This window comes from Pezoporus occidentalis, unplaced genomic scaffold (genome assembly GCF_034315485.1).
Source record: "Pezoporus occidentalis ecotype Australia unplaced genomic scaffold, CSIRO_AGI_Poc_V1 ctg18, whole genome shotgun sequence".
NCBI lineage: Eukaryota > Metazoa > Chordata > Aves > Psittaciformes > Psittacidae > Pezoporus > Pezoporus occidentalis.
Genome location: NW_026913640.1, coordinates 6684604 through 6707070, shown reverse-complemented (window position 1 = coordinate 6707070; position 22467 = coordinate 6684604). Strand labels below are relative to the sequence as shown.

Below are 22467 nucleotides of genomic sequence, written 5' to 3'. Positions count from 1 at the left end.
CAGAGCGTGGCTTGCGTGCGCGCGGTTTCTGCCGCCGGTCGGTTCGAAGCGGTCGCCTGGCGCGATGAGGCCCTGAGCAGCCACCGCCGCGCCGGAGCAGGCCGCCGCCACCACTGCCCCTCCCGGGTCCCCGCCGACCGGCCCCGCTGCAGCCTCCCGGCTCCGCTATACGGCCGTTCCCGCAGCTGCCGCCATGTCTGCGGGCTTCTCCTTCGGTGCGGGGACCCTGGGCTCCGCGGCGGCCGCCGCCGCCGGGACAGGAGGAGGGGGCGGGGGCTTTTCCTTCGGAGCAGCCACGCCGAGGTAATGGGGCACCCTCCCGCCTGGCCCGTTACTTAGGCTGCCGGTGCTCCGCGGGCCTAGCCTGGGCCAGGGTGGTACGCGTGTTTGTGCGTGTGAGTGCTGGGAGGCGGTACGGAGGCGCAGACAGCTCTGTCTCGGTGCTTCTGCTGCTGCCGGAGGGTCCTGGAGGTCCGGCACTCCTGGCCTAGAGCGCCTCTGGTGCTCGTATGAGCTGGCTTCGCTATTCCCCTACCAGCTCGCAGGGGCGGGGGAGCCCAGCCCGAGTCGGCGGGTTCGTCACGTGGGGATCGATCTGTACAGTACCTAATAACAAAGTGGGGTGCTCTTAAAGTTTTACTTTATTGTGCCTTTGTGTCGGAGCAGTGTGTCTCCACGGTTATCCGTAAGGTTCTGAACGCAGAATGTGGATCTGTGCTTACCTAGGTGTCAGCAGCCGGTCTGATCTTGTGTGCCCAACGTGGAGCTTGTTGATGTCAAAGCCCAAATGCTTAATGTTCAAATCTGACATTCCAAACCTTTTCCTCGAAGTTGGGTGCAGCCTTATGCTTTATGACATAGATAACCTTACATTTGGTGTAGAGTGTGCTGGAGTAAAAGAACTTCGCTGTGCTTTGATATGCATGTGACATACGACAGGCTCTGTACTAAAGGTATTATTGGTATTTAGATTTCTCAGAGTAATATGTAAGTCTTTGATTTGGTTGTTTTTCTCCTTTTCTGCTTACTTCGCTGGAGCGCAACTGTCCCAGCAACGACTTTTTATTTTTTTTTCTGACCAGTTCCCTATTGTGCCTCTGTTGAAGATTAGGGCTCTTGCAGTGAGCTTTGTAGTGGAGTTTTTCCCAAATCTGATCAGGCAGAATCAATCACTGTAATGTAATCTAAATGTGTAGGGTGAGCTACTCAGGGGAGCTTCAGGTATTTTTGAAAATATTTCTCTGTCACAGTTTTCAGGAGCTAGCAATGGAAGGGAACAGAGCATCTTGGTCTGAGAGAATATCTCTGGATTAAATGTCAGTGTTGGTTTTTGGCAGCCCGTATGAGTGGGAATAAGTCTTGATTCTTTTCTAGTACTCTTTTCATCATGACCGACTGATGACGTTCTTGTTACCTGAGCTCGGTTTGGGTTTTTTTGCGTTTGGTTTTGTTTTTTTTTGTTCCCACACACTCCACCAGTAAAGCTTATTTGGAGTTGATAAAAAGAACTTCTGGGTTTCCTGTGTCATGCCTGTTTAATGCAGGTTTCCTGTGATTAAAATGAGTGAATTAAAATAATGCTTGTTTGTTCAGAAACATTTTTAATGTAATGCTTGAAACAAAGGAAACTCTTGTTGGTCAGCGCTTGTTAAAAACTGCCTATTGAACTTAAATACGTTTTGGGGTTTGGTTTGTTTTTGTTTTTGTTTTGCATTTTTTTCTGTTCTAGCTGGCTTTTTAATATCTTAATAAACAATAAGCAAAGTTTAACAGATGCCAGTTGATAGCAGTATGGTACTTTGCGTATTTATTCTTAAAAGCAGGACGAGTTGTTAGGGCTGTTGGTCAAGGTGTGTCACAGAGGAAGAGGCCTTTTATTGCTGATTGTTTGGAAAAAATCTTGAGCTATCCCTATGGGATGATTTGCTTGAGAATATATTTGAGACGAGGAAGAAGCTGTTCTTCTGAGTTGGGTCTAGACAGTATTGCCATGTGTTGGGAGAAAACAGGCTTCATTGTGTAGTCTAAACGTAAGTATTAGTCATCAGTGTGACCAGTTAAGATTGTATTGTGGCCCAAGTGATATGCCAGCCTGCCCAAGTCCTGCATTGCACCAATAGTTCAGGTACTTAAGCTCTTTCTTTTGTTAATCAGTGTGCTCTAGCCAGGTACTAGAATGCTTTGTTCTAGTTCTGAAATCAGAATTGAGACCTGACTTAAGTGACCTCCCATCTGTTGGGAGTAGAGAGTCCCTCTGGCACAGGCTTTCTTTGCTGTTAAGAATGCCCAGTGCCATTATTTTATGTCTACAATTTTTCTTTCCATCTTAAAAACCAACCAACCAAAAACCTTAATTTTTAGCAAGGGTCTTGGGGGGTTTTGTCCTATAGTGCTGAATTGCGTATTTTGTACCTTAGTTTTCTTTTGCTGGGATGCTGAAACAAGAATTTTCACAGAGGAATCATCTTTAAACTGGAAAAAGATGAGAAACTCTTGACTGGTGAGAGAAGCACAATGTTGTAAGTTCTAAGTTTACAAGCAGGTCATGGTGCTATAGTTTGATATGTTGAAATTTTGAGAATAAAGAAAGCTGAAATGCTTTGGCTCCTGTGGAGTTGGCCAGTTAATGGGCCTGTGTCCTAAGCTTCATGACCCTCCTGCTTCCTGCATTATTCAAGAATAACTTCAAGCTAGATTTTGAACTTGCAACCAACCTTTGTTGTACTTGACACAGTTAGTTTTGTAGATATTTTTGAAAGTTTTAAGGTAAAAGTTAATTGCAGCCTTTTTTTCTAATGATTTGTATTTAATTTGTTATGCTTACAAGCTGCCTTCTTACACAGAGGAGCTAAGGAAATGGTGAGAGAATACTGACCACCATGAAATCATTCTTGACAACTGTTACCCTGAAGTTTAAGTTGCATTTTGTTTCAGTTCTGCTGTTGTACTTACGAAAACGTTATTTAACTTGGAGAGAACTTACCTAGTTTCTAAAAAGGCTCACAAATGGAAGCAGGAGGGTACTACAATTAAATTATCCACTTGATCTTTCATCAATTTAAGAAAACTTAAAGGTTATAGACTCATCTGGCTGCTAGTACCTGTAATTAATTGGTTAGAAATAGTCATGATTATTATATTCCCCTGTGTTTTGTACAGTAGTTTAGTGCTTTCTCTGCTAAATGTAAAGGTTGTTCTCTATTTGCCATGAAATTTCTAAAATGGGTAGTTTATTTAATAAATAAAAAATGCTTCATTTTCCTGGTGATGACTGATCTCTGGTCTTTTCTTTGTCTCTCTTCCCCTGCATGTGTGAAAATAGCTCTGGAAGTTTATTTCTGTAACTTTCTGACAAATACACAGTCAGGAAAAAAGCATGGTAGTCATGAGTCTTCCCTGGTTGGCACCTGTGCAGAAGGATAGCATTTTGGTTAGAAAACTAATTCGTGCATTTGGTGGTATATAGGGCAAAGTTGTACTGTTGCTCTAAATGGTTGTATGTCTGCTTATCACTTTAGAAAGAAATAAAAGTAACATTGGTTGAGGTTTCTGGTCAGAGGTACCTAACTGGACTTGTAACCTGCTTTGAAAAGATGTTTGTGTGGGTTTGTTTTCTTTGTGCTGCCTCTAGTGCTTATTTTCCCATTTCAGTAGTGCAGAGAGAATAATTAGGCAAAACTAATGAGATGATAGAAAAAAAATTCAAATTTCCCACTGGTCTACCAAGATGCATCAGCTCAGCAAGTTGAATAAATGCTGGAGTTGGCATCAGGGCAGCAGCGGGGGTTACATAGCTGTAGAAGGAAAGAAGATCACCTTCTTTCTGTTTGGTGGCAGTGAGCTTGGACTTTGTCTTGTCCAGCTGCATCTTGTGTGGCTTGGGAAAATGAATGGTGGCATGGGAAAGAAATTGAGGTAAGGGGAGGGTGGGGTGTGGATTTTTATTTTGAAAAAATAATTGCTAATAGTCTTATCTTGCAATAGCTCAACAGGAGGACTTAATTTTGGAACTCTGGGCTCTGCCACTGCTACAGCAACTACATCAGCTCCTTCAGTGGGCTTCGGGAGTAGCCTTTTTGGATCAAAATCGACCACTGGCTTTACACTAGGAGGCACCAGTACAGGTAGAAAAAAAATACTGTACAGCAGAAGTTTGAATCAACAGTGAAGAAATATATCATACGTACACAAAAGCTGGGTCATCATAATGTGTTTGCTTTTTTTTTTACCCAGTTGTTCCGTAGCTCAGCATGTAACTTGTGTAGCTTTGTAAAAAGGCTTCATTGTACAGTTTAAAAGCTCAATCACTGAGAACTCTGCACTACCAATGCTGCAGAAACTCAAATGCAGTTACCAGAAAACTATGCATGGGCCTGTATGTAAATTGTTCCACAATTTGAATCCTCATGTTTCTAGAAAATTTAACTCTTTATCCAGGATGTTCAAAATTAATATTTAAGATTGAGGTATCTTTTGATCTGAAAAATACTGTAAAATATTGTGAGATTGTTAGTGTTTGTAATGTGATGTTTGTAACCCTGCACTAGTAAACATTTCTGGGGTTGTGTTTTGAGATTTTCAGTGTTGGCCATATGCATGAAGAAATTTATTAGTATTTTCTTAAGTCTCCACTCCAGCCTAATAGGCAGGGGAAGTTGTTAAGAACCAATCTACTAGAAATAAATTCAACAGTAGACTGAAAGCTTGTATTACTGTGTTTGGCTCCATTGGGGTAATTTTCTTTTAGCTCTCAATGATTCTTTTTACCATCTAATCATATAGGGTGTTTTTTATATGAAATGGCATAGCACTGTGTTGAAAATAATATCTTTAAATTACCTGTGGGGCAGAAACCCTAAACCAAGACAGGGGATTTTACGAAGTCTTTAGACAATTTAATCTTCTTCGTTGTACTGTAAATCTGCAGGTTTACATGCTAATCTTATATACTGCCATATGCTGAAAAACTATTGATAGAATGTCTACTTTCCATGGTTTTGTTTACCTGTGTTTGGTATTTTAAACAGTTGGTGGTACTGCAGTGTTAACATCAGCTTCACTATTAGCATATTCTCATAAAGAAAAGTGATGGGTTTTGAAGTCAGTTGTGCTTTGATTTCTGTTGCTGGTTCTTACAAATACTGTTTTCTCTGTTAATATTGTTTTGCTTTAAACATATGGCAAAAGACTGTATAATGGTCTACATATTGTCTCATAACGTTGCATTATTTTAGTGTTTTGTTTCGTAGTTTTTTTACTAGCATAACTACTCTGTGGTTTTTCAATTACTATTCATATTCTGTTTATTATTGTTCTTAAAGCAGGAACAGCAACAACTATTGCTACAGGACTGACACTAGGTGAGAACCAAATTTGGATTTTAATCTTATACAGGCAAAAAATAGATCAGCTAGATCTTTTTTGTAATGTAGAAAGTTAGTGGTAATTTGAGCCTGTTCCCCATTACTAATTGCAGTCTGTTTTGCAGCCCAGATGTTAAGGTTGCAGACCAGAGTGGAACCCTACAGTTCTGTTCCTTGTTAAAGGATTATTCCATTCCTGTACAACAGTGATAGTGGTCATAGTGAAAAGTTAAACTTTGTATTTATGTCCCTCTCATGAATCTCATCCTTCAGTAGAGGAGAATTTGTCAATTCTTCACATAGAATTTCTTGCTCTAATGAACTTTGTGCAAACAGGTCTGGTTAGCAGAATAAAGAGGGTTTAACTGGGAACAAACTGAGACTATTTTACTTTTGTTTCTCTGATGCATCTTCAGCTGTCATTAGAAATATAGGAGTATGTGAATAGTTGTGGTGTTTGGGCTTTTTCTTAAACATCAGCAGCTGAGGTCTGAGTAGAAACTGAGCTTGAGTATCACAAATGGTGGGGATGGTATTATGGGACAGACTGCAGTCCAAGAACTTGGGAGGCCATGCTGCGAATAAATGGGAAAAAATAGCATTGGATAAAGAAGCAGATGAAATGGGCAGAAGGGAGGAACAGCTGCTAACCCAGAGCTGTACGTGTGATGCATAATCATATGTGGCAGTCGGTACTATGCAGATGAACATCAGTTCTTTTCAATAGCTGAATGAAATGATGTAATCCAAAACAGACAGATAGCAGTTACTGAGAATAGTAAGTATGTGGTTTATACACATACTGTTGTGGTTTGTGTATGTGTACACACACGCCTGTTACCTTGGAGTATGGATTCTAGAATGTAAAATATATTCTTACCATGAAAGCATCAGGAAGTGGAAACTTTATCTGCTTTACTTCAAAAATGTTCAAAAGCAAAGTTTGAGGGGATAAGGTCTCACACTTTTGTTGTTTACAAATTGACGGGATATGTGCATTCATTTACATGCACATCCAATTGAGAATTTTTAGTCTGTATTTTGGGCAGTATTGTTTATAGCTCCATTTGCCAATATTTAGTTCATCCAGAAGATGCTCTTGATGGGAGCTCTTTATATATATATATATATATATATATATTTGGTTTGGTGTGGTTTTTTTTTTATATTGCCATTAGATTTTTATAATTGCCACTCAATGATTAAAGCCTATTGGATCTCTAGGGATCCTGGAGCAAAATTGCCTGTGAAATTAATATAAACCTTTGAGATTTATCTGAAAGTGCTATGGGGATATTGTACTTAATGCAGGTGATCTTGCATGCTGTGGTGCTTGTGATCGTTCTATGGGAATAGTTCAGAAGAAAAGACTAATAGAGCATTCATTCTCAAATAGAATATTCTAAGGATGATACTGGTTTTGGGTTTCTTTCAGGTACACCTGCCACCACATCAGCAGCTACTACAGGCTTTAGTTTAGGTTTCAACAAACCTGCAGGTTCGGCCACACCATTTGCTTTACCTGTTACTTCTACCTCAGCGGGTGGCCTGTCATTATCATCTGCTCTTACATCAACTCCTGCAGCAGGTAGGAAAATATTTAGGGGCTTGGGGGCTTTTTTGATTGTTTAACAACAAAACTTTATTATAAAACAGTTCTATGCTTATATTTTTGTAATATTTACTTTTGTGGTACTTTAATGAGAAGGTTCCTTGGACTTCACTAGTTCTAAATTTGGGTACCTTAATACGGTAGATTATATGCTGCCAGTATCACATGATATGCTGCCCATAAATCGAAGTCATTAGGAGTGTAGCAAGAGCTGATTTGTCATGTAAAATCATTATTTTTGTTATTGCTAACCCTGCTGAAGTTTGAAAGCTTCCTACTTGCACAACTGGAAGGTTTGGAAAATGTCTTATCTTTTGTGTAGATGGCCTGAAATGGTTACCTAGTAGTGGGAACAGTGTTTTCCTCATGTAGTTCTTGTGCTGTCACACACCTGCCATCATATTTAATGGCTAAACTGTACAGTGCATGATGATAAAATTAAGACTAGGGTTCACTTTTTATACTCGTAGGAGTTTGCATTTGAGCTCAGATATCTGCGCACTCTGTGCTTTGTCCCTTTATGCCTATTGTCTTTTTCTGCTTGGTTCTTCCCTATGCTTAGGTTCAGACTATCAAGGAAATGTTCTCGTATCATCTGTCTCATGTAAAATATTGTAATGCTTAACAAAACATTGATATTTCAATGTAGGACAAAGCAACATGTAATTCAAAAGTCTCTATGGCTTTCTTTGGAAAATTTCCAGGAAATAAAACCAGTTATTATCCAGCTGTGATAAAGATGCTGTTTGTACCTTTTTGTTATTTCAGATTGTCTGTGAAAGTACTTGAATGCAGTATCTGCATGAAGCTGTGTTTCTTTCTCTGCAGGAACTAGTGGCTTTACATTAAATTTAGGTGGTACAGCTGCTCCAACTACAACTGCCTCTACAGGCCTTTCCTTAGGAGGAGCCTTAGCAGGTTTAGGAGGTTCACTCTTCCAGAATACAAGTACAGCAGCAACAGGTAAATGTTATTTTAATGTTTTCCTTCTGTCTCAAAACAATGACATTAATGTATGATTGTATAAATTTATAATGTGAGATTTAATTATATAAAATCTTTACACTGTGAAAGTGTAAATTTTAATAGTGTTACAGTTGAGAATAGTGTTGCTATCCATGGACAATAGAAAATAAAATCCAAAATCATTTGCTTCTTTCTCATTCTTAAATTCACTTGTACTTACCACTTTTTAAAATGAAAATACAAGGAAATCTTTGTCATTGATCATAAATGAGAGAGTGCAATGGTACACAGGTATTTCCTTAAACTGGAGAAGTTGAAAGCTCTTTATTTTGGTGGCTTTTGGTCTGAATAAAATTTTTAACTTAGTCTTGTCATTTCCTGGCTTCCTGGTTTTTTGTTTTTTTTTTTCAGCTCTTGAAAAATTTGTTGTGCTGTTTGGTAGTCTTGGCAACACTGCTCTTAAATTCTAAATAAAGCAGGAGGCAAAAAAATGTTTAAGATGCTGATAATAAGTTAGCTGTCTAGCTACCTAGTAATGTGAAGAAATTGCATAGAACACTTTGGTTCAGTTGCATGAAACTTCATGGAATCTGTTTTCTTGGTTTATTTTGCATACGTTTTTAATCCAGACGTAAATGGACACTGAAACTGCAGGCAAGATTATATGTACTTTTAGTTTAAAATATTTTAATTATCAGCATTTTAAGTACAGAAATTTTGCTTGGGTTTCATGTAGGGCTTGGGCAGAATGCTTTGGGTTTGACTCTGGGTACAGCTGCGACTCCTTCAACTACTGCCAATGAAGGTCTTGGTGGCATTGATTTTAGTAGCTCTTCAGACAAAAAGAGTAAGTTTGTTTTAAAATTTTTTTTTTTTTTTTTTATTTTTTTTTTTTTTTTTTTTTTTTTTAGAAAATTAGCACTTTACCAAAGACATTGTTTTAGGAGTGTGGAGTTGAAACTGAAAACTTTAAACTTCCCCCTGCCCCTTTTAAGGCATTTCAGTTAATTTCATTTCTGGATGTTGTGCTTTAAAGAAAAACATTCTGGTTGAAAACTTAATGTAACTTCATTTATGTAAAATAAATACAAACCAATAGCATACTTGAGAGCCAGGGTCTAAAGCCTTTAGCGTTTTGGAAGTGAAGATTCAGGGTCGTTTGCTGAAAAGCCGCGGCAGATTTCTGAACAGCTGTATGTCAAACAGCCACTAGAGGGGGGAGCAGAGCTAGGTTTAAGTATTGCATTACATGTATGAAAAGGACTCGTTTAAAACCAGCTTTCTCTGACTGTAACAGATCTTTAATTTGGTGTCTGCCTGCACAGTAGAAATCTCCTGATTTTAGCTGTATTCGGAAATGTATTTCTGATGGTGTGTGGTTCTATTTGATACAGTCTATCCAGTTGTTAAAAACGGTTTTAACTGGTAGCTTTAAAGAACTTAACTGAGGAAATACTGAGCATTGACATAGGTGCTTATTAATTTATTTTGTTTTCATACTTCCGGAGTAAGCTTAGCTAAAGATGATTCTAAAATGTGCATTTTCTCTCGGGGATCAATACTGTTAATTTAATCTCTTTGCTCAGAAGCCAGATTTTAAATGAGGTATACCAATAGTTACAAGAGCTGGAAATCTAGAAACTATGCAACCATCTTTACAGAGTAACCTAAGTTGTGGAGGCATAGCTTTTCATACTTGTAGAAGAGGTGATGTATTTACTGTCCAAACCAGAGTTTTCTGCATGATGTTGATAGGTGTTGGAGTTTTGTCACTCCCAATTTCAATAATAAAAAGCTCCAATTCCTAGGTTCTTACAGGATTTCCATTACTATATTAGGATATCACAAGGTTTTCATAATATACGAGTACCTTAAAATGAGGACCAGAGAGCAACAGACTCAAAATCTACTTAAGTATTGCTTTGCCCGGCTCTTAGGGTGGAAACTTGAATGAGTACCTTAATTCCCCATATGTTGAATATTTAGGAGTGCTTCCCATAATGGATGATGCTGGCTTAAGCAACCCTGACAAATATCCCTACCTGTATGCTGCTACTCATTTCTGTTAGTAGAATTGTTTGCGCTGTTATCTGAGGAACTGTGTTAAGGTTTGAAGATGGTGATTTTATGGTTTTGAGTTTATTCCTTTTCCTTGCTAAGGGAGTAGAAGGAGGAGATATGCCAAAGGGAAGTGCCCTAGGAGCCCCAGGATGGACTGGGAGTAGCACCTTTGTTCTCTCCTGGAACTGGTTATAAAAGCTTTTCCTTCTGGAGTCTCTAGACAAACTGTGTAGTATTTCTTTAAAATATGGCTGTTATACATATTTTCCTCATATTACTAAAAAGAATGTAAAAAAAAAACATAAAATGCCGAGTGCTTGCCCAGGAAGTAGCAAAATCTGATTGCACATCTGATGTACAGCAAAAAAAAAAACAACAACAACAAAAAAAAAAAAAAAAACAAAAACCCACACAAACAAACAAAACAAGCAAAAAAACAAACCAAAACCATAGTGGCTGGAAAGAGGGAAAGCAAAGTATATACTTAGTTTTCTGACTAATTTTTAGGTTATCAGCAGGAAAGAGAGACCTAAATTCTGGCGTTTATCCTCCCCTCTCCAATTTTGTGTAGATTTCCACTTCCCCACCTTTAGCAGAAGGCACGGGGAATAGTGTGAGACTCCAGGCTCTCTCATGTACTGGGTGATTGAGTCTGCAGGCAATTTAAGTAGATGTTTCTAAAAGTAGTTGCTTCTCTTGGCAGGAGGACTTGTGCAGTTTAAAATGTTTGTGGCACTAGCATTGGCTGCATAGCTGTTTTCTGCCTTGGTGGCACTGAGAGGGAAGTGAGGATGTGAATTACATCCTCATGTAATGACTATTACATGACTGTGTTTCTAATCATGGCCCGTGTTACACACAGTGTTGTTGTCAGCTCTGTTCAGAGGCAGTTGTCATCTTGATCTGCAGATGCATAGTTTGTGGTGTGTAGGTTGTAGGTAAGCAGTAATATCTTCAGTTCTGTAAAACCTCCTTCATTACTGGGCTTAATGCAACATCAGGGAAGTCCAGTGGGCAAATGTTCATTAGATTTATATTTGAGAGAAGATTCAGATTGCTGAATTTAAACACTTCAGTATTTTGTGGGTGCGGGTCTAAGTGAGTTGTGGTTGCATAAGGAGGAACAGATTCCTTATTCAGCTGGAGTTTATGCATTTGTAGGGACTTGCATAGTGACACAAGATGTTTTGCATTACTCTGCAATTGCAAGGAATTGGCACCTCTGTTGAACCATTGTTCTTGCAAAGATGCTTATCTGTGAAGGGGGAGTGAATTAAAACTGCCTTTCTTTTGTGGCTAGCTTAGTCTGTTCCTGTTATCAAGGGAAATCAAGCAGATGAGTTCTTCCCTAAAATCTCATTAAGGTTGTTTTGTTTGTTTTTCAAAACTTTGTTTCTGACCTACAGTTTTTATTTTCTAGGTGACAAAACAGGAACAAGACCAGAGTAAGTGTCAGATTTTCTTTGCATTCCATATCTTATTAAAAACCAGCTACTAGGTAGTTGGCTCTTATACTACTTAGATCTTGAAAAGGGCATAAATGTAAACCAACTTTTGCAATATGGACAATTTAGTAATGGTCATTCACTGTCTTTTCCCATCAAATGCAATACCTATATCTTATCTGGCGTCTGCTATAGACTGATCATGTGGTTTGAAAAATGGTTTCTGCAGATGTGTACAATGATTACACCACAGGCTTGGACCCTGGCATAGTATACAAATCATTTCTAGTTGTGGCATACATGCAATGTAATCAGTCACTTGAACTTTTTCATATTCAGTAGTCACACAAAAATATTTGGCAGTATAAGCACCATCTAAACATGTATTGTCTCTTGTAGAGATAGCAAAGCGCTAAAAGACGAAAATCTACCTCCAGTAATCTGTCAGGATGTGGAAAATCTACAGTAAGTAGTGTGTTTTTTCTTAATTTCTGATAGTTGCTTGGCTGAAGTATTGTGTGCTGTCAATGCTCTGTGACAAAAACACCGTGCTACAGACTGCACATAGGATAACTCACTAGCCCAAGGTCTTTTGGCATATTAACCTTGGGAACACACTGTACAGTAGCTGAAATCTTCTGCTGGGTGTTTTTTCAGTATTGCTTTTCCATACATTTTTGCAAACGGGCATGCCCAACAAATATGCTCTTAGGCTCTGATCCATCTCTCCCTGGGAGTATTAAGCCTGCTGCACGTTCATAGTAGGTATTGAACCTTATGTCCATATTGCATGTGCATTGTGGATCTCGTATGGAATAGAGAGAACTGCAAAAGAGCCTTCCTTCAGGCAGGAAGGAGGCAGGTTGTAGACTAGTCGAAGAGGCTGTATGTCACTGTATTTGTGAGCTGAAAGCAGTAATTGCTTTTACATAGGTGCTGTATATTATTTTATATATATAAAATATATATTATATATATAAAATAATAGATGAATCTTTGTCAGGGTTCAGCATAACATGTTAAACACTTGCTATTGATGTTTAGGGGATTTTTTGTTTTTGTTAGGGTTTGTTTTTTTTACAGTATTGGCATGCTAGAAGTTCAGATAATACTGTATACGCTATACAGTAGTTTTACTGTTTAGTACTTGATTTTTGGAAAAAATAGTGGCAATTTAAATGTGTCTGAGAGGTAAACACTTGGGTACTTCAGGTTCAATGTATTATGTTTCTCTTTTCCCCACCTCTTTCTTTTTCCTTCCCCAGGAAATTTGTGAAAGAACAAAAACAAGTTCAGGAAGAAATTAGTAGAATGTCCTCTAAAGCAATGCTTAAAGTACAAGAAGACATTAAAGCTTTGAAACAACTTCTGTCTGTAGTTGCCAGTGGGTTACAGAGAAACACTCTTAATATTGACAAGCTGAAAGTGGAAACTGCACAGGTATAATTGAATTTAAGTTTTTTTTGTAGAGTTCGTATGTTGATTATTTCATTAGGATAACTAGACTTCTTTGTTAGTGAAGTTAACACATGTCCAAAATAAAAGAGTTGTAAACAAAATGAAAAATGGAATCTCTTCTGATCCATTTGAAGTTACTGAGAGAGGCCTAAATCTGTGATGTCAGTATTTTCAGATAAGTGCAACAGCAATGAAATAACTAGTGCTAGTCTTCATGTAGTGAGCTTGAGTCACACCTCTGTCCACCAGTCTGCATCTTAACTGTGCAACCAGTTTGAGCTCAAGTTTTGATGCAAGTGCTTTTCAAGTTAAGTTCTGTACCACTTTTTATTTTGTCAGTTAGATATTTTATTCTAAAGTAAAATGTTTGATTTTTCTGTGTCTTGCAATGCCAAAAGGAAGTACTCTATGCTTGTGTCTTGCCAACAGTTTTCTGTGGAAACAAAAACTTGTTACCAGTATTCTCATATATGTATGATGTGGCTCAGAGTAATCTCAGAACTAGTCATTGAGAAATTCATAATGGTAGAGTTATTAGTATTAAACAGAAGGGAATGCTGTAATGTTCATCAATAAAAAGATCATTTCTAAGTCATTTTCTGAACTATTTAATCACTTTTTGTTGTTGTTAAGGCTAAATAATGGGGTTTGTTGTATTTCTTCTTTTAGGCATGTTGCTTCCTTGCACTTAATTATTGCTTTTTAACTCCTAGCTCTCCATCCATAATTGTAGCAGAATTTCTGAAATACAACAAAAGTTACATCTTATTTGACAATTTAGTGCACTATTTCCTCGATGTCATTATCTCTTGTTGTTTGTTCCGTCCACAAATTTCTGTTGATATTTGCAGTTCTCCAGCTTGCTGGCAGTCTAGTCTTTGAAGAATTTCTGCTGAGATTCTGTTGCAATGTTAACTTAAATATGTGAAGAAAATATTTCATGTGAATGAACAGAGTTGTAGCTCTCCTTTTTTGAACACTTCATGCAGAACCTTATTTTTTATTAATTTTTCCCTATTTACTTAGGAGCTAAAGAATGCAGAAATAGCTTTACGAACACAGAAAACTCCTCCTGGTCTCCAGCATGAAAATACAGCCCCAGCAGAGTGAGTTACTGTTATTCATAACAAATAGTCGCTAGTGTAACTTTGAGAGGCGAAGACTCTGGGGAGACCTTACAGCAGCCTTTCAGTACTTAAGAAAGGGCTTACAAGATAGACTTTCTAGTGGGGCCTGTAGCAACAAGACAAGGGTTAATGGTTTTAAAGTGAAAGAGGGTGGATTCAGACTAGATAGGAAGAAGAAATTTTTTATGATGGGGGTGGTGAAACACTGGAACAGGCTGCTTGGAGAGGTAGATCCCCCATCCCTGGAAACATTAAAAATCAGGTTGGATGGGGCTCTGAGCAGCCTGATGTAGTTGAAGATGCCCCTGGTCGTTATGGGGAGGTGAACTATATGACCTTTAAAAGTCCTTCCAACCCAAACCATTTTATGATTCTATGAACTTCATAATATGAGGATTTTTTTCTGCTTCTTGTAACATTTGTACTGAATGATTCATAGAATCAGTGTTTTATTTTTACGTTTAATTTGTCTTTATCTCATTGACATGAAAAATAGTCTTTACTCTTTCCACTAGTAGAGGGACTTAAGAATGTCAGAACAGAACTGTCGCAATTATTCAAATGAAAATTGGCAGCTGATATAGATTGGATTTTAAAAGTGGCAAACTAAGAGGCTTAATCATATGATTTTATTGTTTTTACTCATCTAGCTACTTCAGAATCTTGGTTGAACAGTTTGAGGTACAGCTGCAACAGTACAGGCAACAAATAGAAGAACTGGAAAATCATCTTGCTACTCAAGCAAATAATTCACACATAACTCCACAAGGTAAATGTTTAAATTTTAATGTTTCATCCTTAAACATTAAGAAATCTTGTACCTATAAAAAACTTAAATCTTCTTTCGTTATTATTGGCTTTTCTTATTTAATGTACAGAAATAAGCTTTCAGACAGATTCTGCAGTTGCTCAACGTGAAGACTAAATTCATAAAGGTTATTGAGCTTTTTAAGATGGATCCAGTTTCTGAGGTGTAATTTGTAAGCCTGATTTGTTTTGACATTCACTACATCCATCTCCCTCCTTTCAGCATCTAGCTGTTATAAGGCTGATATCTGGCACCTCTTACCTTGCACTGGGTTGTCTTGACCAGACAGGTGTGACTGCTCTGCCAGGTCCAGATCAAAATGGGGACTTTTCCTCAGTTTGGAGCCTTTTGGTACTGCCTTCAGATCTGACTGAGAAAATCTAGTCTTGTTTGATGCCACATTGTCCAGTCTTGGGAGAATCTTTCTGGTCAGACAATACTGACCCCTGGACAGTAGGCTTCTGGTTGGTTACCATTTCTGTGATCATAGACATCTTTATTTTTTTAGGCCATTCTAGGTATATCTCCTGCAGTAAGCAATGATTTCAAGTGCATGTCTTTTTGTGCCAAATAATACTTTACCATCCTGTGAATATCAGGATGTTCCATAGACTCTGAACCTTTTATGCCAAAATTCAGAGAACTGTCCAGACCTAGCTTCCAGAATGGAAGATCTTTTGAATCATGAGGTCCTGTATCTTCTGATGTGATCTTCTTGTCCGTTTGGATTACGTGAGGAATGCCTTAACAGATTTTTCATCATGTTTTTCAGCAGTTTCTGCTATAATCCAAAGGTTCCTTGTGTGCGCAAGGCTCAGTCTGTTGTGCCAACACACTCGGTCTGCCTGCAGATAATCTAGTGATCTAGTCAACACTGTTGCATATATAGGCTTTACCATATGGGAAACCATGACCCAGAATGAAAATTTTTAAATGTCTAGTATTCATTGTCAATAAATTGCCTCCAGACTCTGGAAACTAGCAGCCAGTCTTCCTAGATACCAGTGCCTCCACAGACCTGAAAGTTGGCATGAGATTTATTCCACAGCTTTGATGTTTTTTTTTTTCAGAAAGAAATGCAAATTATAATGGAGAAATTGCCTTATGGAGAGGCAGACCTTTCAGTTCAAGAATCATTGGTAGCAGACCTATGCCGTCTTCAAGAACTTGATAGCTACTATTTGCATTTCAGTAGGTTATATGCATCTTCAGAGGAGATGCAGAAGCAGATATTTTCAGAGTGGAAAAATGCTTGAGCACTTTCCTCGTTCAGCATTTTTCTGTTCTCCATTTCGGTACATTGTTTCAGTGCTTTGTTCAGAAAAGCATATTTTTATCAGCAGGTTCTTAATTTTTGTCAAAATGTTTGAGATCTCCCCTTTAATCCCAAAGTTTGTATTAGTTGTGTCAGTGCACTGAAAACACTTTTATACCTGTTTGGGAAATAGAAAATCCTAAATATTAAGACTTCATGTAGGCAAGAAGCTCTCCATTGTGTTTCTCTGATGCACTTGTGGGTAGTGCTAGAGTAAGAGTTCCTGTGATGCTTGTTAATAATGTCTTTAAAATGTAAGTAAAGCTTCCATTCTACTGCTTTCTCTTAGGTAAAATCAACTGAACACTTACCTGTGCTTTAAGTCAGAATGGAAAATGCACACAAACATAAGAAAATCTTAGTCAACTATATTTATGTAAAAACCAGGGAAGTAAAATGTTCCTGTGTAATTAGGCAAAGTTAGGTTAAATGATATTTTTTTCAGGCTTGCTGAATGATAAAATCATAGGAAACTAATTAGCATGTGTATAAAAATAAGTCTGAGAAAAGGGTACTTCTCAAAAGCAAGCTTGAAGCCCTTTCAAAAAGCAGACCTTGGGTGACTTGTGCCACCCAATTGCTCATAACCTTTTTTTTTCTTTTTTTTTATAGACATGAACTTGTTCTCATGGAATTGTTTTTGTGCTTTGTGCCGTATGAGTTTTGGGTGGCCTACTTGTAGTATGATTGTCGCTTACCAGTATTTTATATGCCTCTTGCAGATTTGTCTATGGCAATGCAGAAAATCTATCAGACGTTTGTAGCTTTAGCTGCACAACTTCAATCAATACATGAAAATGTAAAGGTATGTTGTTTTCATGTATTCCTGTGTATTTAGTGAAAGAACTACGAAGAGTCACTTTTTGAAGATATAATATATATTCAGGTATTCTTTTTTTTCCCTTCTCTTCTGTTAAATTAACTGCTTTATAAATGTTCATACTATCCTGGAGAAGTGCTTTGATTGAAAAAGTAACTTCTGTTCCTCTGAAGTCTAATTTAAATTATTTACTTACAGGGATGATAACAACTGACCGTAATAATTTAGGTTACAAAATGTTTTTCATTTGACTGCTTTTCCTTTCCGATTGCTGATCAGTTTTTGAAATGTCTGTCTTTGAGTTCATGCTTACATGTTTTGCTTTTTGCCCAGTGGCCTTTTGATCTCAAGCAAAAGTGATCTAAATGTGCTCTTACACAAATAGGTAACAGAAAGTAGGCATTCATATGTAAGGTTTCTTGACATACCAAAGAATGTTGGTGCGAGTTGTGTTCTGGCCTTTTCAACCTGGTTTTTGTGGAAAGTCATATGTATGGATAAAGAGGACTGTGGAAAAAATGCTAATGTTTCAGAAGTCCTGGTTAGGCTTGGTTTTACTGTCATGGGCTCCAGCTTGAATTTCCTATTTACAGTTCTGGACTGAGAAAATTTCAGTGTCTTGCAATCAATAATTTTTACTAATCTTCAGAACCCCTTGGAGAAAAGTACAAGTGTTTAGGATTGTTTCTGCTAAGTGGCTTCCTTAATGGGAACTGATTGGGAATTAATTTAATTGCTTGCACTGCATCATGTTGCTTCTGTCAGTGTGGATAGTTGCTGGTTGACAGCTACCTGCCATCAGGTGTTTGTGCTGAGTTAACTCAGTTGTGGTACCAGATACAGAGTGTGTCAGCTCCTCCATCATATCAGCAGAATTACACAAAAGAGGGTCCCAGATGTGTTCTGGGCTTTTCACTTCTGAGATCCAAGTGTAGGCTAAAACTCATACAGTGGTCTGTGCGATGACACGGTCTTTGTTTTGTTTGTTTTTGTTGTTGCTGCCATTCAGTAAGAAGAGCTGGATTAGTATGCAAGTAGAAGAAATAGTATCTTCCTTGGCAACATGATTGAATAGGAAAGACTACTTCAGTTTGAGAAGTATCCTATTACCCAAAATTAAGGGGTTGGTTTGAGGGTATTTCTTTCTTTGGAGGAATTCTGAGATTTAATCTGGACATGAAAGCTGATATTGTGAGAGACACAATTATAACTAAAGCTTCAAAAATCAGGAAATTGATGTATTGCTTAACTGGATCTGTCATTCTGACTGTTTTATTTTAGTTTATCATATAGGAGAGGAGAGCAGCTTTGAAACTGCTGTCTGCCTTATTTGATGTTTGTGATATGGTTTGTGAAAGCAGACCTGTGACCACAATCCATTCTTTTGCCTGAAGTAGGCTTTCTGGTTTGCACATATGCTTTGATTCAAAGGTCTGAAGTTATAGAAAAATATAGCCTGAAACATCTTTGCACAGGGCTGATTGTTAAATATATTCATATAATATATGAACATATAGATACATTCTGTATCCAAGGATAGTGAAGAATAGAATGTGCTTGGGTACAGTTCAGGTAGAGAATGTCATTAAATTATTCTGCATAGATTAGCCTTAAGAACTGCTCTACAATGTCTAATGGCATTTGTCAGTCAGTGTGGCATTGTATTGCATCTCATAAGAGTTCTGCAGATGGCCTTTTTTTTTTTTTTTTTGCCAAAGGCAGCACTTCTGATGTGTTACTGCGTCATTCTTTCTCTCCCTGTATTTCCTACTGTTGCTGATAGATTTAGGATTACAGGTATTTGAATCCTGAGTCAGTTTTTGGACTGTAAGCTTCTCTTCTCAGAACCAAACATATCCTTAGCTAGGAACACAGGACTTCCTGTGCCCTCTGTAAAATCCAATTGAACCTACTTTGGCTTTAATAAATTACATTTAGGGATTCTCTGTTAGAAGATGGAAAGAATTCTTTAATTGAAGCCATTTATTCTTATGTTATCTGAGGTATTATTTCCCTCATCTGGAACAGACAGGAATAGCTCATGATGAGCAGGCCAGGCTAGGTGTTTCCCCATGAAGTGGATTTAGATGGGGGAAGGGGCATGTAGGCAAGGGGAGAGGGAGCACAACACAACAGCTTTGGGCTACTTGTTAGTCGAAAGCAGAATGACCTGTTGCATTTCCACTGCATTACATCATTGATGAAATACATCAGAAATGAATGAATTCTAAAATTCTAGTAGTTTCTTCAAATTTGCATTAAAAAAGAAATACAGGTGAAGGTGAAAAGAGCAAAAGCAGACTACATGCAGAAAGGATAGTGCTGAAGAACGTATTTTTATTTTATATTATAAGCTAGTAATGTGGCTGTATTTTGCCTCTTTTATCAGCTAGTACAGCAATACAAATTGAATTGTGCTGATTTATATCAACTCTTTAAGATACTGGACTTTGGTATCGTTCAGTATATTACTCTATTATGCTTGACTGCTCTGCAGGATTTAAGTAAGGAACTGTTCTGGCTGTAGCTCTCTCCAGCTCATAGCCTGACTAGGTCCTTTTAGGATGTGGGGGGCTTTTGTTTTTATCTTTTACTTTTGGGGGTTGTTTTGTTTTTTCTTTTTAAGGAAATGTTATTACTAACTTAACATCTCTTTCCCTATTAAGTTAAGGTTTCATGTCAAATATACTGAACTAAAATGGCTTCCCCCACCCCCTTCAGATGCTCAAAGACCAATACCTTGGCTACAGGAAAACCTTTCTGGGAGATGCCATGGATGTGTTTGAGGCAAGACGAACAGAAGCTAAGAAGTGGCAGAGCGCGCCACGTGTTACCACTGGACCGACCCCTTTCAGCAACATACCAAATGCAGCAGCCGTTGCGATGGCTGCAACACTTACTCAGCAGCAACAGCCTGCTACAGGTCTGAGTGCATTCAAGTTATAGATTATTAGTGTTGCAACAGTAGTAAATTTGTGTAAAATTTTCTATGAAGTCTTCCTTTGTGTTAGACTAAAAATCTAAACGTTGTGATGATCAAAGTTACTGAAACATAGCCAATAGAAAAATGCAGGGTAGACTTAGCAATAATTATACAGCAGATACTTAATCTTGTGAATTTACTTGTATTAGTGATATTTACTGTATTGTTCTAACTTACCCCTTGGAATGTGAGTCTCCACTCTTCAGTAACATCTCTGAATATTCATACTATAGCCTCTTTCCAGAATTGTATGGTTATAGTAAATTATTACAAAATGGTGAGGAGAGAATATCTAAATGCATATTACCTTTTTCTTATGTAAAATTAATAATGCATTTTTTTATATAGCACTTTGGAACTGTAAAATGAAAAATGCTGTAGAGCAGGAAGGATAGTGGAGCAAACATCTCTAGAGTAGGAAGACAGATGCCTGACTTACTGTTCTATAGCTAACTCCTTTGTCAGGGTGATGTTGGAGCAGTTTTTGCTGGCTGTTCTGCTGTTACAAATAAATACTAGAGAAAGCAGAGTGGATCAGTGGTTCTGTTTGTGCATGTGTGTAAGAGGAAGACCAAAACAGAGGAAATACATGACCCACTGCTAATGCAGAATGGATATGTATGGCAAAGGAGATAACTTGAGGCACCTTAGTTGACACTGTTATGCTAACCAACACTTTTCAGAGAGGATTCCTGAATGTAGAGAGTTGAACTGGTAGTTACTCATTTAACAGAAACAAGATAAAATCCATTTAATTTTACTTGAACATGGATATTCACTAAACTATGAAAATCATAGGTAACTTCATTCTACCATCCATTTTCTAAAATGTTTTTTATCGTAGGTGTACTGGAAGTCATATTAGCACATTTTCCGTCTCTTGTGTTAGAGTAGCAGTCATATTTTGAATGGTTTTAGAGACCATGCAGCAGCCACCCTAAGTTTGACAAATTACTAGGGTGTCCTTGCCTTCTCCATAAAAGGAAAATTATAATATGCTTCCTGCCCTGGTCCTTCTAAACAGCAAGGAGATGGGTTTAAAAAACAAATATGCCAAAATATTTTTAATAATACAGAAAAAAAGAAGTCTTTATGAAATGTTTTCTAGATTTCCATCATAGATCACAGTCTTCCTGTTGCTATGTTAATCTATGAAAATTTTGTAGAAGTGACATATGCAAGAGTCTGACTTTTTAACAGAAAACATGAGATAATGTAACGTCACACATCAGGGTTTTTAATGCAGATAGAAGCATGGCTTGTGCAGCTTAATGTTGCCGAAGTAGTTCCCTCTCCCTTCATCCTTTTCCTTATGTTTGTTTTGTTAAATACTCTCCATGGTCATTACAGGATTATTTGTATATGAAAGTCTTATATTTAGAACATCACATTTAAAGTTATACATGCAATTTTCATGAATTGGGGTGAGTGTTTTGAATTTCCTCTTTATTAGTCCAGATTCAAGAGAACTTAAATTGATGCCACTTATGGCATGACTTTATGAATATCCTCTTAAAAGTAGGAGTGAAGAGGGATGGAGGGGAGGGAAAGGCAGAATTTGCCTGTACCAATACACCTGAGGTAAGGTGACTTTGTACCTTGAGGTATTTCATAGTGAAAGGAGCAAGTGGGAGTGTGCATGGGTTGGTTTTGGGGGCAAGGATTTTGGTTGATTATTTTGGCAGAGTATTTCCAAAGCCGAAAATACACCAACTACAAGAGGGAGGCAGAGAGAACAAAGTCATTAACTTGCCAACAGAAGTTGGCAAGCATGCCAACAAATGTAGATAATTGGTCTACTACTTATTGGGTTGGAATGCTGTTATCCACCATGCAACTCACTTGAGGATCTGGAGAACTTTATGCAGATTGATGTTTTGAGTAGCACTTCAAGAATACTTTAAAACTCTTAGAACCTGGGGTTAGATGTGTCTTGAAGTCATAATTTCTATTTCTCTAGCTGAAAAGCAGGACTAGTCAGGCCTGAACTATTTCAGAGTTATCTTAAAGTCTTAAAAGCTTGCTGGAAAGGAAAGTTTCACAACTTCCCTAAATGACTGATTTCAGTGCATGACTTTTTCCTAACAACTTACCTGAAACTTCTTAGCTTCAGATTAAGGCTGCCACTTTTTGTCTTGCTCTTAGTGGAAAAAAAAAAAATCTATTCGTCCAGTTTTGCAGGAACATTAAATATTTAAATACTGCCTCCTCTTTTTTTGAGTTTTCAGATGGCCATTTGCACAAGTGCAAATGTTTTCATGTTTTAACCTTGTATTATGTTATGGCTGATAAACTATCTGCTAGAAGTTAGTCATGCATATTTCTCTGCAAGATCTAGATCCTGAAGAGTGGGATAGATGAAGGATTGTAGGAGGTTATGAGAAAAAAGACTTGATAGTCTTTGAGGTATATGTAAAGGGGGGTAGGGAATGTCTGTGTAACACTTGACCTGCTGTTGCTGTTCTTGAAGATAAGAATAAAACAAATTAATCTGGGCTTTAAAATTATT

At 37.8% G+C, this 22467-nt stretch overlaps 1 protein-coding gene across 8 annotated transcripts in view; it reads left to right on the top strand.

Moving 5' to 3' along the window:
* The window catches only part of NUP58 (nucleoporin 58), a 37530-nt gene continuing 15063 nt past the window's right edge, over window positions 1-22467 (top strand). For 4 of the 8 annotated variants that reach the window (XM_062615192.1, XM_062615189.1, XM_062615190.1 and 1 more), the window contains exons 1-13: window positions 1-303; window positions 3985-4124; window positions 5322-5360; window positions 6799-6951; window positions 7804-7938; window positions 8678-8788; window positions 11423-11447; window positions 11847-11912; window positions 12713-12887; window positions 13932-14011; window positions 14683-14801; window positions 16878-16960; window positions 19697-19898. In XM_062615192.1, the coding sequence (XP_062471176.1) occupies window positions 194-303; window positions 3985-4124; window positions 5322-5360; window positions 6799-6951; window positions 7804-7938; window positions 8678-8788; window positions 11423-11447; window positions 11847-11912; window positions 12713-12887; window positions 13932-14011; window positions 14683-14801; window positions 16878-16960; window positions 19697-19898 (1438 nt within the window). In that variant the 5' untranslated portion in view covers window positions 1-193. The remainder of the gene's footprint in view (window positions 304-3984; window positions 4125-5321; window positions 5361-6798; window positions 6952-7803; window positions 7939-8677; window positions 8789-11422; window positions 11448-11846; window positions 11913-12712; window positions 12888-13931; window positions 14012-14682; window positions 14802-16877; window positions 16961-19696; window positions 19899-22467) is intronic. The other 4 variants (XM_062615191.1, XM_062615187.1, XM_062615193.1 and 1 more) reach the window with 2 other exon arrangements.